This window comes from Lepidothrix coronata, unplaced genomic scaffold, assembly GCF_001604755.1.
Source record: "Lepidothrix coronata isolate B3197 unplaced genomic scaffold, Lepidothrix_coronata-1.0 Scaffold66, whole genome shotgun sequence".
Taxonomy (NCBI): Eukaryota; Metazoa; Chordata; class Aves; order Passeriformes; family Pipridae; genus Lepidothrix; species Lepidothrix coronata.
This window is the reverse complement of record NW_016690246.1, coordinates 1,187,286-1,202,511: the sequence shown is the minus strand read 5'-3', so window position 1 is coordinate 1,202,511 and position 15,226 is coordinate 1,187,286. Positions and strand designations below refer to the sequence as shown.

Below are 15,226 nucleotides of genomic sequence, written 5' to 3'. Positions count from 1 at the left end.
AGCAATGTCCACTGGCAGCCCAGAAAGTCAGCTGTACTGGGCTTTATCGAAGCCTGGCCAGCAGGTTAAGGGATGTGATTCTGCCCCTCTGCTCTCACAAGATTCCGTCTTTAGTACTGCATCCAGCTTTGGGGGCCCCCAGTATAAGAAGGATGTAGAGCTGTTGGAGGAAAGCCAGAGAGGGGCCACAAAGATGATTAGAGGGCTGGAGCACCTCTTTTGTGAAGACAGACTGAGGGGTTGTGCAGCCTGGAGAAGAGAAGGCTCTGGGGAGACCTCATTGGGTTCTTCCAGTGCCTAAAGGGTGTACAAGAAAGCTGGAAAGGGACTTTTCAGAAGGGAACATGGTGAAAGGACAAGTGGTAATGGCTTTAAACTGGTTTAGATCTAAACCTGGCTAGGTTTAGATTAGATATTAGGAAGAATAGTTCTTCACTGTGAGGGTGGGAAGACACTGGAACAGATTGCCCAGAGAAGCTGTGGCTGCCCCATCCCTGGAAGTGTTCAAGGCCAGGTTGGATAGGGCCTCGAGCAACCTGGTGGAAGATTCCCTGCTCACAGTGGGAGGGTTGGAACTGAGTGATTTTGAAAGTCCCTTCCAGTCTGGTCCATTCTACGATTCTGTGAAAGGCACTGGCAGCTGAGGTTCCCACCATAGGCAAGTATCACTGTGTGCATCCCTAGTAGGTATAATTTTCATGGTAATCACATGAACCATCAGCAGCTTTCTTGGCTGTAAGCTTTTGCTTGCATAGCTTTCAGGCATGACTGATCTCCTTGTGACTCTGGCAATTGCAAGTGAAGCTGCAGTGTCCTTATGTATTCTGCATGGGAAATGGTGTCAAAGAGTGAGTGGTGGCACAAGGGACAGCAAAATGTAGCTGCCCTAGGTGAAGTGTGTCTATGCAGCCACTCCAGACTAAGAGGAGGTCAGTGAAGTCTGCAGCACGGGGGAAGCAACTAAAATATTATAAATCTAGGTAATGATTGTCAGCTAAATTCTATAGCAAATCTTGGTTATAGGTAAAAAGGAAATGATTGCAGCTGTACTGACAACCTCATTTCAGTGGAGATAGCTTTTATTTGGGTGTTATATTTACTGCATTTAGGAAAAACACATAGCAGATGCTTTCTTTCCTAGTGTAGCATAGTCTGTAAAAATCTTGATTTTTCTTTTCAAGGATAAATCTATCATTACTATGAGCAAGTTCTAAGCAGTTAAATTTTTTTGTATTTCTTTATATGTTTTCATTCTTCTGTCCAAAAATTAGGAAAGTCTGATTTTTATTTTTTCTTTCCCTCCGGAAAATATTAGTTCCTCTTTCTTCTCAAAATACTTATTTTCTCTCAGGTACCAATCTGACCTTTCTAGAGTCTGTGTTTAGTTCTATATTTGGGAGGTCAGTGAGGTACTCTTGAATGCCTTCACATAAATCCGACTTTGCTTTGTTCACTGACCATGATTTTTTGTCCCATTCTCTCTGCTCCCTGAAGTAAACCAACATCCAAGCCCTCTGTTGCTTGTGAAATGTTTGACAATTCTGTCAAAGAATCCTGAATATGCTGCTCTGGACAATGAAAATACTTAACAATGCATAAAGTATTTATAACTTAAAATGAAACACACTAGGTGGAATTCAGTGAAGAGTACATTATTGGCAGTGTTTCAGGATTTTAAACAAGTGTCAGGCAAACAAAAGGTAAATGCCATGTTGTGCTTGTTAGATTATAAGGAATGATAAATGTGTTTGGTAAAATGTATTGGTTGGTTTTGGTAATCTAATATTTGATGCTACAAGGCACTGAATTGTTGCACAATGATTATGTACACAATGTAGTGTGCACAGAGTGACAGCAAACAGAATCCTTACAGACAGTGTTTTACTTGGAATAACTTCAACTTTAAGAAAATCAAAGAACAGCCAGGGTTGCTAAGTGACAGCAAAATATTTATCGGTTTTTTTAGAAAATCAAACCGGTTTATGCAATGAATACTAAAGGACAGCATATATTATGTGCCACCCACATGCTGTATAGGACCATTATTGCACATAATTAAGACCTGCATAATTCAGCACAGTAACCACAGCTATCACCTCTGTCTTTGTACTGATATTTTCTAATACTGTTTATTTAGTCTTTCTCAGGAGAAAATCTCTCAAGTAATTCACTATAAATGAGTACTCTCTATCTCTGCTCTGAAATACAAGTATTATTTGTGTGTAGGCAGATACTGGAAGAGGAAGGAAGGTGGGGGAGAAGGAGGGGAAATAGGCTGAGAATCACTGTTTGTAACCGGTTTTTTGCTTTGCAGGCTTACTCTCATCACCAGAGTGAAATGAAGCTCGTTAACAGGCAATAATGTGGCACAGTCGGTTTTTTTTTCTGGAAGGAGAGGATAATGATGGGTTTAGCCTAAGGCTTTGTGCCTTGCTCTTGGCTCTCACAGAGGAACTGTGTGGCTTTCCAGGGTCTGGAAAAAGAGGGCTTTATCCAGAGTGGCTTTATCCAAAGCCCTCCCCACCACCATGGAGGATGAGGGAAGCTGAAGTTACAGCAGAGTTGATCTGGAGTGAAGGCTTGGGTAGCTCTTGGTTCTCAGTCAGCAAGAGAGTGAGCATTGTTTCAAGTGTTGTTAGATGCTGTCCTGCCATTTTTAAGGCTCATTTGAGAAGAGGAAAGCTGCTGTTTTGGGTTGACCAGTATCGCCTCACAGCTGAGCTGGGAGACCTTGCAGAGGAGACACAGGGAGGGAGTTGCTGAACTCAACATACTTGAGCATGCTACTGCAGTTGGAGAATTCAGGAAGGTGGGGAGAAAAGTAAATGTCAGTTAGATTGGCATTTAACCAACTACCTTTAAAGGCAGAATAAAATAATAGGAAACAAAATCTAAAAAAAAACCTAACAAAGCCTGCGTAAAGCACATACGTACTCCTCTTATAGGCACGTGGATCATAGATTGAAAGCTTGGTTTGATGTGCAAGTGGACCTGCTAGATGTGTAGGGCCTTGAACACATGGTCTATTTGAATTTCTAGGAAATTATGGGCAGTTGAATTTTTATCGTCCTGGAAGTTGTGTGTTAAACTGAACGTCGCTGTAAATGCATTGACCTGTTGAATCATCCAGATTTTGTTCTGGCTGAGGGTATGGGCAAGTGGAATGGTTAGTCCTTGACATTTCTACTCTTTTTTCTTTTTTCCTTGGCAAAGAAATTGTCAGGACAAGAAACAAGGCTACATTCAAGAAGTGTGTGAGAAGTTGACCAGAAAAGGATTTCTTTGTACCTTCATTTCTGTTCATTCAGGAGATGAAAATTTATCTCCTGGGTGAAGTGGAAGGGAGCAACAGCTGTTTGAGGGAACCCTCACTTGGCTCTTTTACCTTATTGTCTCAAAAAGTATTTTTGACTGAAGTTTTTCAAAAGCAACTGCTATTGTTAAAGGCATTAAAACAAATGGCATAATTTTAAAATAACAGAGCTTCTAATTTTTTTGGAAGTGTTCAGGGACTTCCGTCATGTTTGGTGCTACAGATAATACACATTGCAGCATTGAGGGTTCGGGAAGTGGCTCTTTGGTTGCCTCCTCCCTATCCCTGTACCTTTGCAGTCTGCTTAAGAAATGTTTTGTCTAGCTCTGTCTGTAATGGCAGTCATCACCTCCTGCTATTTCCCTAAAATACCCATATGGTCTGAGAAGCTTAATTTCTCACTGCAATGTGGGAGGAGAGAAGAAGAAATGCTGTTGCTTGTGTTAAGATCAGGGGGTTATTGGTCCTCGCAGAGATCCCCAGTCGGAGCGTGAAGACCTGCAACCTACGGTGTTCCTGAGATGGCCACAAGGTGGCAATGGCTCAGAATGTTACTGCTCCAGTACCAGCTCCTGGCTCACTGCACTTGTGGGCAATAGGGGAGTGTTGCTTACCAGCATCTACGATGCTCGAGGGGGCAAGCCAACGCACTGGCCACATGTTAACCTTGTTCATTTTTAAGCCCAGAGTTTTCTAAGGGACGGTGGTGCTGTGAGTTATGTCTTTGCCAGCTGCTGTTGGCTGCATATGATTAGGGCAGTAGTGAGCTGCTCTGTTTACATAGGCAGTGAGAAGCAGATGAAGAGGCTCTTAATTGAGCATCAGACTCAATGAAGCTATGGTTTTATTTTTTTCCTTCTATCTTTCAAAGAGAAATAAGCCATATTACTGTTAAAAATGCATAGATGCTTCATTTTTCCTTCAAAATGTTGGAATTTATTATTTAAGGAAGTAAAACTTGTGATGTTGGAACAACTCTCTAAGCTGCCAGATCTATTTGAAATGCAATTTCTTATAAAAATAAGAATTTAAACTCTGTGTAAAATCCGTTTATTGAAATTGTTTAAAGGTATGAGTGGAGCTAAACTAGAAATGCCTCTAGGTTTTAATACCCAAGTTTTACTTTAGAAGGCAAAAAGCAATTGTTTAAAGTGGTGCTTGAAGAGGATTATATTTGGATATATAAGACTTCTTTGAAACGTTAAATGCAAGGTTAGAAATGTTTTTAATAGTTCAGTGCTTGAAGCTCTTTCTTACCTTTGTATTACTCTGTATATTATAAAAAGTTAAATTGCTACTGTAACTTGAAAAAGTTATTCTTAATTTAATTAAGTAGCTCTTTGAGAAGTTTACCATAAATATATGTTTTCATTCTTTGACAGTCTACTGAGATTAGCAAATGTAAAGTAAAAAAAAATAGTGTTACCTTTTTTGAAGGCACAGGGATGGAGGGGGAAAAAATTATCTGCTGTGTGGCTGCAATAAATTAAAAACAAATTTTAGGGTGGTTAATCTTGTTTTGCCTTAAATTTGTCTTTGCTAGTCCTCAGTTGTTTTGCAGAGTGCAATCAAACCTGATATTCTGAGTCACTGGAATTTAGTTATACATTCTCCCATGAAGCAGCAGTAGTTATTTATGAAGTATCACACAGAGTTACAACAACACATTTCATACCACTGAGAATGCGCAATCCAAGTAAGCAATACAAAACTGAAGCAGCTTGATGGAAAGCAGCAGAATCAGTGAAGATTTGCTGTACACTTCAGGTGGTATTCAGTTTACATTTAGGGCTACATGAAGTAATGTAATTTTTTTCTTTATTTTACATTTCCTGTTCATAGTTCCTTCTGTTAGAATTAAAATGTGGAAACAGAAGCACTGACAGTAAAGATGAGAGGAAGTTGGGAGGGACTGCAAGCACAGGTCTGATGCGTATGGGTCTTGCACAGAGCAGAGCAGGAAAGGGCACATGCAGTGGAAAGGCAGTGATCCTGCAGAAGGACTTTGAGCTCCATTATGTGAAGTTCTGCCAGAGAAAATGTGTCCAGGCTTACTGCCCTTAAGTTTAAGCATTTCCTTTGAGATTTTGGTTATGTGTGACGTCCTCATCTCTTGTTCCATGTTGACCAAGATGGACAACTTCAAAGGTAACCCAGACTTCAACAAGTTGAACTGCTTGACAGTGTCCAAGAGTCAATGTCCTGTACAGTCGCCTCTTTCTCTCCTCTTGCTATTGCAGCATTCTAATGCAATTACACTTCCCTTTTTTCTCTGAATTTCTAAGCTGCTACTTCTACTGTTAGTTTTGTTTCCTTTTTAAATGCTGCAAATTGAAGAGTGCTAAGGAATTCATTAAAAATGACCAACATTAAAAAAAAAAAAAAAGAGAGAATTCACTGTACACATAATATTCTGAGAAGTTAAAAAACCCAGAGGAGCTGTATGCTGCAGTAGACTACTATAAATTATTCTGTATCTTGACAGTTAACGCAATTGAGTTTCTATATATGACAATATTTGAGACATGTAAAATAGACTTGAGGTCATCCTTAGTGCAAGTTGTAGCTTTTTATATTTTACACTGGAAATATTACTGGTTTTTAGTATTGTGGGATAACTTTATTCTGCACATCTAGATTTTGCACTAAAACATTAGTAATTTAAGAAATATACAGTAATCCTAAAATGCCACTCAAACCTTAGAATTTCTTACTACCTAAAGTAGTGAATATGAAAGCCATATATGAATATTTTAAAGGCATTTCAGTTTGCTGAACTATGATGGTTAGAAATGAGAAAGTTGGAATTAAATTTATGTTTCATTGCCTTATTCATAATGTTTTTGTTTCATATGGGGGTAATAGACAAGCAAATCACCTAAAGAATGAAGTCTGCAAGCATGAAAACACATTTCCATAATTGTCCTGGCAGGAAGCCCATGTGTTCTTGTGGCAGAGCTGTGAATATTCCATGGGATGAAGGAGCTGCTTGCTCAGCAGAGGGGCACTGTCTGCATGAGTGCTCGTCTCTTTTTAAGTCACAAGAGCAAGTGTATGCTGAAAAAAGAATTCAAATCATCCTTTATGATTTGCATTTTCTGATATTTCAACTTGTCTAAAATATTTAGAAAATGAGAGGGAATCAAATAAGGGGAATCAAGTTTGATTTCTGTTACAAACAGGTAACATCTGATGTGCACATTCTGTGCAAGGAATGGATGTTTGGCAGGTAGGTGGATAGATGCCATTTTTGGTGGGTGTACAGATATAATACAAATACTTCTCTCCCATTGATTTTTAACTAGCAGTGGTACAGGATGGCTTGGGTAAAGTGTTAGGCTGCTGCTCTCTGGAATTCCTGCAGGAAGTTTATCCAAGTCACAGCAACCTCTGCTGAAGTTTGCTTGCCTCAATAGGAGGCTGGTTTTTTCTGTAGGGGTCTCCTGGGGCTTGTTCTATGTTGTTAATTGTTCCATTAAGATGAGGAATAGAATTATCATGTATTTTTACCTAGCTTGGATTATTTTATAAGGGCACAGTTCTTTGACTTTGCATTGCTACTGCCTACATTTCATTATTTTTCAGAGGATTTCTGATATGAAGTTTTAGATGGCATCTAAACTATTGTTTCCTGTCAAAATAGAACAGCTTTCAAGTGTGCCTTCAATTTGGAGAGTTTTGCAGAAAATTACTATGTTTCATAGGAGCACATGAGTCTGCAAACTTAGCAAAGTTTGTGTAGGATGAAAATTCTCCCTTGATATGAAGAAAATAGAGGTTATCCAAGGTAGGCACATTATCAGGATAGCAGAGATTTTGCTAATTTATAAAGTGTTGTATATTAAATGACTTCAAAGTGTTGACATAAGAGACCTAAAAGCCTAAGGTCACCATATTTACCATAGATGCCAAAAAGTTCTTCAGTAAGAAATGATTATGCCATTGGGCCAATGTTATTTGCTCCAGATTAGCCATTACAAATATAACTTTTTGCCCTCTAGGAAAATATTTCCAATTTCTGACTATATGTTTGTTTGTTTATTTGTTTTAATTAAGCAAAATACAGGAAGGATGAAAAAACTTTTCAGTCAGTTGGTTTTGAATGTTTTATAGTGCTAAAGTTCAGGAAAGACTTTACTTGAGTTTTTATGTTCTGGAAAACAACTGAAAAAAACTAACTATTTATACCTCTTGCTTTGTTATATTAATGTTAGTGGCAGTCTCCTCTGATGTGATATTCAAACTTCTCACAAATTTGATAGGGAGAAATATCTTACTAAGTATTTCAAGAGTTGATAGGAACCTTGGCAAAAGACCTCTGTCTGGATCCTTGGAGAGCTTTCAGACTTTGCTTTTCCCCATAACATTAAACTTTGATAAAACTACATTGATTTCAAGGTTTAGTCATGTAATGTGTTCTTCTAGGAGTTTGTTTTCAAAATGTACTTAACTTTGATATTACACCAAATGTAATTTGGTGTCAATCTTTGAACCTTTTGGCTGCTGTTACCCAAGATTAGTTGTTTCATGTCATTCATAGTGTTATAGCATCAGTGGCTACAGGTCCATTTTCTTCACAGTGAGCATGCTTGTTGAAACATTCCAGGGGTAGTGCTGGATTACTCAAAAAAATTGAGGTATCTCAGTTGTTTTTATTCAGTTATTTGAAGGTGGAATAAAATGACATATTTGAAGACTGGAGCTAAGTTTTATTAGCTGGTACTGCTACTGTGGGGGAGGTCAACCATTATATTCAGCATATGCATATAAAATACTGCTTATAAGTATCCTTGCAGACTTACCTGTAACATCCCAAAGACACCATGGAAAGGGCAGAGATTTACTTGCATGCTGTGTTCCTGCATGTCTGGCTGCCACAACCTGGCTTGCCGAGATGGGACTCTGAAGAACTGCCATACACTGGGGAGCCAGGTGGCCAGGGAGCCTCTGCCTTTTCTTGCCCATCCATGGCTTCCAACTGTGTATAGTGCTGCTTATTTTTACTTCAAGACTAACTGCATTTGTCATTGTTCTCTCCCCTCTCCGTTTTTTCTTGCACAGCTCAACAAGCAGCAGCTGCAGTTACTGAAGGAACGTTTCCAGGCCTTTTTGAATGGCGAGACGCAAATCGTAGCAGATGAAGCATTTTGCAATGCTGTGCGAAGTTACTATGAGGTGAGATATGTGCCTTGTTTTCTGTATTATTTAAACAGTTCACAGTATGCCTGTTAGTGCAGGTACGAGGAAAGTAATCTTAAGTTTCAAAGGCTGTGAACTTCCAAACCTACAAACAGTTTCTTCCTACTCCAGCTTTGCCATTTTAAAAGTTGAAATCTACTGCCTGGGCACAAGAGAGAAACTGAACTGGAAAATACCGTTTTTGAAGAAGGGAAAAAATTAAAAAAAAGGAAGATAAACTAAAAAAAAACCCCTGGTGCTAAAAATGTTTCTGGCAGCATTTGATACAACTAGGCACCACTATCTTTATGTCCATATGTCTAAGGTACCTCTTTTAATAAGCACTTCAGTTTTAAGTTACCATCCTGAGAAATACATCTTCTGATTTTTAGTTACCACGCAGAAGGTTTTGGAGAGAACCTGCCAGTTCCCTTCCAAAAGAACAGAAGGTTTCCATGCAGCTGGGCTAGCTCTCACATTCTGTTGTGTCCTCCCAGGCATGTTCAATGCCTTCAGTGCATATCTGTAGGTGTGGTTTGAACTGCCTAAGGGACAGGTCCCATTCCAAACTAGAGGACAGTTCATTGTCATTTTTTTTAACCTCAGAAGCATATGGCTAGCAAATTAATTTCTTACTTAAGCAAATGTTACTGTGAATTCATTTTGTTCCATCTAACTGCCCAATGAATCACAAGGGCTGTATGTTAAACTTCTATGTCTTTTGAGGGGCCTTCCTCCATATTTCAGTCTACCACTTTTTTTTTTTCAAAAATTTTTCTTTATTTTTTTGGTATATTATTTGTTCCTTTTCTCTGTCAGCTATTCTTTGCTAGTGAATAAGCTTTTCTTCAAGGAGAAAAAGATGTTATTTAGGTCCTAGCTTGGTTTTTGTCTACATTAAATTATATTGCACAACAAAAAGAGAGGGGGTGGGCAAATGGTTTTCCTGTTGTACTTAAATCATAGAAATCAGTGTGTAGAAACAGAACTATCTGTAGAAATCATAGAACTCAGTGTGAGTTTCTCCAAATTATAATCTGGTAAATACTGTGGCATTTGAAATGAAGGAATTCTCATAAAAACACTTGTGAAAGGATGGGGATGGGTCTTCAGGTGAAATGAGAATATGAACACTCACAAGGTACGATGTAGGTGTGTGAGAACACTACAGAAGTTTTTAGAAAGTAATCGATTTTTCTGTGTAACTGCTGAAGAAGTTGAGACTGGGAAGAAGGAAAGTTTGGAAGACAGTGCAAGGCAAGGCTGAGCTAGTTAGCAATCCAGAGGTAGGTTTTAGAGTAGTGGGATGTCTCAAGACACTGAAGGTGGGGTAGAATTGAAAAGGATATTATGTTTATAGTTCATTCTTTTAGCACACTGGGTAAAAACTTGTTTTATTAGAGGAAGTAGCCTGCTTTTTGGAAAAGATGTGATAGTGAATAAAAATGATTTTAAAATAAATGTCTAAACAGTAACTGTTCTGTTAAGATTTACTTCATGTCTCCTGTTGCTGAGATTTTTTGGGCACATTGAGAAGTCTGATTTTTAGGATATCTGCTGTTGCAATGAAAGGCTACACATAATCTAAGATAGCCTTATAAAATGAAAGGCTCAAATTTTCCAGCTATTTTCAAACATTCACTTCTTTGAATTAAGTGTTCAAGTGTTCTAGGTGTCCAGTTTCAAATAGAGAATTCTAAAAATCTCAGCATCACTGTCAAGGATATAATGACAGCAAGGGCTAGTAGGATCTCTTCATCCTGTGTTAATACATCATGATCTGATAGATCAGCTGAATTTTGGTTCTTCAGTCTTTTTTTTTGTTGTTTATCCCAGCCTCCCAATTCCATTTTTCATCCTATCCACAGATTTCCTTCCAAACTTGTACAACCTTTTCCAGTTGTGCAGTTTAAGTCAGTGTTTGCTAGTAATTTTTAATTTCTTTTCAGGGTTGTAGTTGATAGTCACCATTAGAGTGAATGAATAGTGCAGTAGTGGAATTTAGCTGGAGACTTAGTTCAAGCTACTGCTCCTCTTTAATGCATTTTAATAAAGTTTTATGCATCTGACCACATACTCTCATCATTGCTTATATGTGTCTCTTGTGCTTTTTTTAATTTTGTTACTCATTTGTTGAGAATATTAATCTATATTAATTCTTCATGTGTTCTGCTGATGCTGTGCTCTGATGGTTTCTATGTCTACCTCATCTGGTCTGTCACATTTTCTTTGTGGTGATGTTTGTTAGTAGTTTTGAATTATGGACACCTTCCTTGTTTCTGTCATACATCATCTCACAAACTTCAGTGTTAATTAACTTACACTTTAGTTGCTGACCTACAGTTCAATTTTACCTGACAGGGAAGGGAACAAATATGTGGTCTGCACAGTAATTATTTTATTCTGAAAATTATTAATTTGCCTTTAATCCTGTGCAGTAGTCATGGTTTCAGACTTATTAAAATATTGCTTGCAGATCCAGGGTACATTAATTACTATAGTTGATTTCCCACTCTTTAACTTTGAATATGAAAGAGAAGGTCTGTTTTGGGGATGTGACATAAATTCTGTATCACTAGTTGCAGGTGTTTTGAGTCACTATAATCTGTAATTACTGGGTTTGTTCAGAATGTGTCCTCTCAAAAATGTAAGAGTAAGCTCTAAAGATTTAGGAACTTATTATTGCTCAGTCTTTGATTTACTTTTCTATAAATATTTTCAGAAAAAACAATTTATTTGCTAAATAAAGAAAGAAATAAGAAATTCAGCATTAATTTCACTGTGATGTAAGAGTAATGGTTTTTAAGACTTACTATGAATAATGTGGCATTGGTTTTCATTTATCTTAAAATGTAGTAGGAAAAAAATCATAGGAAAAGTTACATAAACTTCTCTTTAATTTCTAGAAATTATTATGTTCATGTTCTATGTAGTGTCCCCCTAGCATGCCACCACACTTTCTGATAGTCTTACTGAATTTAGCATGTTTCATTTTTGTGTATGTGTAATTATGATTGGCTTCAGGAATGATTTCCTCTTCCATCCCAGTTTCAGCAAAGGCATGGAAATGTTTACAATTCTCTTTCTGAAATCATTCTCTCAGAATTAGCATGGGGGGGGTTTGGTTTTGTGGTTTGTTTGTGTGGGTTTGGGGTTTTTTTGTTGTTGTTGTTGTTTGTTTGTTTAAATTCCATTTCAGACATTGAGCCAGATTCTGATTGGTAGAACATCAGATGCTGGTGCTGCTTTTCGGATAAAGAGGAAAGTTCAATCATATGGCAGTTTTTTATAAGTAATTATATTGAACACACTGCTAAGTGTAAAATTAAGTGAGAAAGTGATTTGTGAAATAAAATCTTTTTTTCATAATTCAGCCCAGTATTTTAAAAACTTGTCTGTAAAATAGTAGATAATCTTTCATTCATCAATTCTTACATGCTCTTTCACTGAGGTTGGAAAATATTCTTGTACAAAGCCCTAGTAGGTTCATTCACCACCTCTAATATACTTACCTTTAATAGGTATGCATGTATCTTGGGCTAAACTCACAGTGCTAATTCTTTAGTCTTGAATTTATGCAGTCTTAGATATCATTAAAATGGGTGTGAAGAACTATAATGAATGTTTGAAATACTGTGGAAAATTTTCAAATTGCGATGATTGCAAGTTCTCAGGTTTTCAACTCTCTGCTTACAGTAATGCGAAACTGCAAGAAATGTTATATACTGGTCTTTTTCCTGTTTTTCTTGCTGCTTCATTTTAAATACGTGGTTCTAAATCATAATTACTGCATACTGCTTAAATCTGAATATTAAATGCAGGATCTGTAGCAGTGTGAGGCATTTGCAGAATTTAAAATCAGATTTAGTTCAACTGTACCAGTTTGCCTGTGATACAAACATCATATTTAACTTACTTTCTGTTTAAATTGAGGTGTTATAGTCCTTGGCAAATTAAATTGTTTTCTACCACAGTCAGGCCATAGGAAAGAGCTGAGGTGTGGCCAACAGCAAAAATTGATGAAGCAGGAGATTTGGGTACAAACCTAGGTAATAGCTAGGCACTGGCAAGTTGGAGGGGGGGTTTAAAAAAGATGAACTGAAAGTAGAAAACAAAGAAAATCAAAAATAAAAAAGAGCATAGAAACCATGTCATAGAATTATAGAATGATTTTGGTTGGAAGGGACCCTAAAGATCTTGTAGCCCAACCTGTCACAGGCAGGGACATCTTTCACTAGGTAAGTTGCTCAAAGTCCCATCCAACCTGACTTTGAGGACTTCCAGTGATGTGGCATCTACAGCTTTTGTGGACAATCTGTTGCACTATTTTACTGCCCTTATTATTAAAATTTCTTCCTTACATCCAACCCAGGTCTATCCTTTACAGCTTCCTAGGTGGTAACAGAAAGCCTTTCCCTTCCCTATTACCAGTGTAGGTAGGTGGCACCTTTCAGCTTCTGCAGTAAGTAGACCAAGTGTCCTACAATTACCAACCTTCTTTAGTACCAAATCCTGAGCTGCTGATGCAAGTCTTTTCACTTACCCTCAGAAAAGGATGAATTGTGTTTATGGGAGATTTTTTGTATTAAGATATTAAGATCATGTGTTTCTCTGTAAAGACATTAAGTTGTTGTGTTTCTGTAAAGAAAGGAGTGAAACATTGCTATTTCTATCCATAATTCTGGATAACTTGGTCTGAAGATTTTTTGCATGGAAGTGAGGGGGCAAAAGGGTCTTATTGAAATCAGAGAAAGGAACTAGCTTTCTGGACTGTGGTACTTTGGTTGTTTTTACAGTTTTATTTTTAATATCAGCTGTTTTATTCAAGGCAACAAAAGGCATTGTTGAATCCTCATGAATATTTCAGACATGAAGATGCCACCTAAAGGAACCAAAATGCATTCATTAGAATCCAAACATAGTACACACAAAATAAATAGTAATTAAATGTTGGAACGTTCTGTTTTTATATTATTGAGGGAAAATAATGAAATTGGTAGATTAAACATTTATTTAAATACCTTAGACTGATAAGTGTAGAAGCTAACAGTGTTTCAGGGCATAAATTCATTGGTTTCTGCTTTCATTTTTCTCAAAAGTCATAATTGGCATATGCATGTATTTAAGGATATGAGCTTTTTGCTCTGCTCAAATCCTCTTCAAAAACCTGAGTACTAGGCTAGTGTGGGATTTATTGTTGGTACAGTCTCATTTGGAGAAGCTGTTTCAAAAGGACGTTTTCTTACATTAATCTTGTGTTTTGCCTTTCAAGGAAGCCTTTCCACACCAAATATATTTGTAGTTGCACTTATTAGCACTTAGACAGTTTATTTCCTTCCAGTTGCTTTAAAACATTGACAGACTTGAGGTCCATGTAATGTTGGGGACTGTTATTTTAGAGGTTATTTTAGACTGTTATTTTAGAGGTCTGTTTTAGGCTAGGTCTTTGAAAAGCTTCAGAAACATAGGCCACTTCCAAGATAGTTGCCTGACAGAGGTTTATCTAGGTCATACGTTTTGTTGAAGAAGCTCTAATGCCTTCAGTGTTTTGGATCACCAGTCACAATTTGGCATGTAGTGGAGACTGCCTCAGTGTTAGCAGTCTATTTTCCTGAAAGAAGTGAGGGGGAGATAAGATACAACAAATTAAAACATGCTTTACATGATCTCAACCTCTTCCTGCTAAGGAGAGACCTGATAGAGTGGAGCTGCAGGCTTTGTGATTCATGGCTTTCTCTTGAGAGGCTGTTGTATTGCTCTTGGGTGGAAAGTGTATCATTGCTGAAATCCACAGTCCCTTGCATTACACGTAGCTACATGTAACTATTATTTTCATTTTCAAAGACTGGAAATCTGCTTTTCACTTCCACCTGTATAGTGTCAGAGAGGCTGTACATCTGCCCATCTGCACAAACTGTGTCTGTCCAGTCTCTTTGGACACCGGTATTTGTGGATGATCACTGTTAATTTGTCTGATGATGTCATAGGGTTTCTATGTTAGCATTGTTGTAACAGACTTGTATTTCAAACTTCTAAATGAGGTAGATAGTTGATGGATGGAGTTTAGTGCATTAGTTACATCAATCCTTTGATTTGGAAGTTGTGTGTGCTGATAGGAAGAGAGAAAGGAATGGCCCACTGAATTAAGATGAAAAAAAATTCCAGTACCACTATCCTTTTTGCTCGTTTTGTGACTGCTGTTGTCCCAGGCAAAGAAGGATTCCTTGTAGGTCTGACTCTTCACCACAGAGATAATTAGTGTTGGGTAGTGAGGTGTGTCTCTAATGTAGTAAGCATTATGTGACATTAGTTACTTGTTTATTAGATAAATTCTGAATGTCTGTTAATATGAAAAAAACAATTAGAAAATCAGGAATGATTCGAACTGTTACACAACAGTGAATTAGGTCTGCTTTGCTTAACTGTTTTCTCCTAATCCCAGTGCTGTTTAACTCAGTCTCAGAGTTAACTTATCTGGACCTTGGTTTTGCAGTTAACAGCATGTTGCACTGAGGCACAGACTATACACATTTTTTTTTATCTTGTCTTCTGGGCAACTAAAAGCAGTGGGGATTTTTTCAGCTAGCCTGATACTAGCAAGAACTGTGACAGTTTAATATATCTGCCAAAATCTTGCAGGAGATATTACCATTTTACTCTTTTTAATCTGAAAATCATTATTTAGAAGGCTTTTTCTTTTGCTAGATGATGAAAGGATGGCAACTTTTGATCTTT

At 37.5% G+C, this 15,226-nt stretch overlaps 1 protein-coding gene across 18 annotated transcripts in view; it reads left to right on the top strand.

Moving 5' to 3' along the window:
* Nucleotides 1-15,226, top strand: part of CADPS2 (calcium dependent secretion activator 2) — a 297,812-nt gene that overhangs the window by 53,685 nt on the left and 228,901 nt on the right. For all 18 annotated transcript variants that reach the window (XM_017818206.1, XM_017818200.1, XM_017818205.1 and 15 more), the window contains exon 2: nucleotides 8,375-8,488. In XM_017818206.1, coding sequence (XP_017673695.1) covers nucleotides 8,375-8,488 — 114 coding nt within the window. The remainder of the gene's footprint in view (nucleotides 1-8,374; nucleotides 8,489-15,226) is intronic.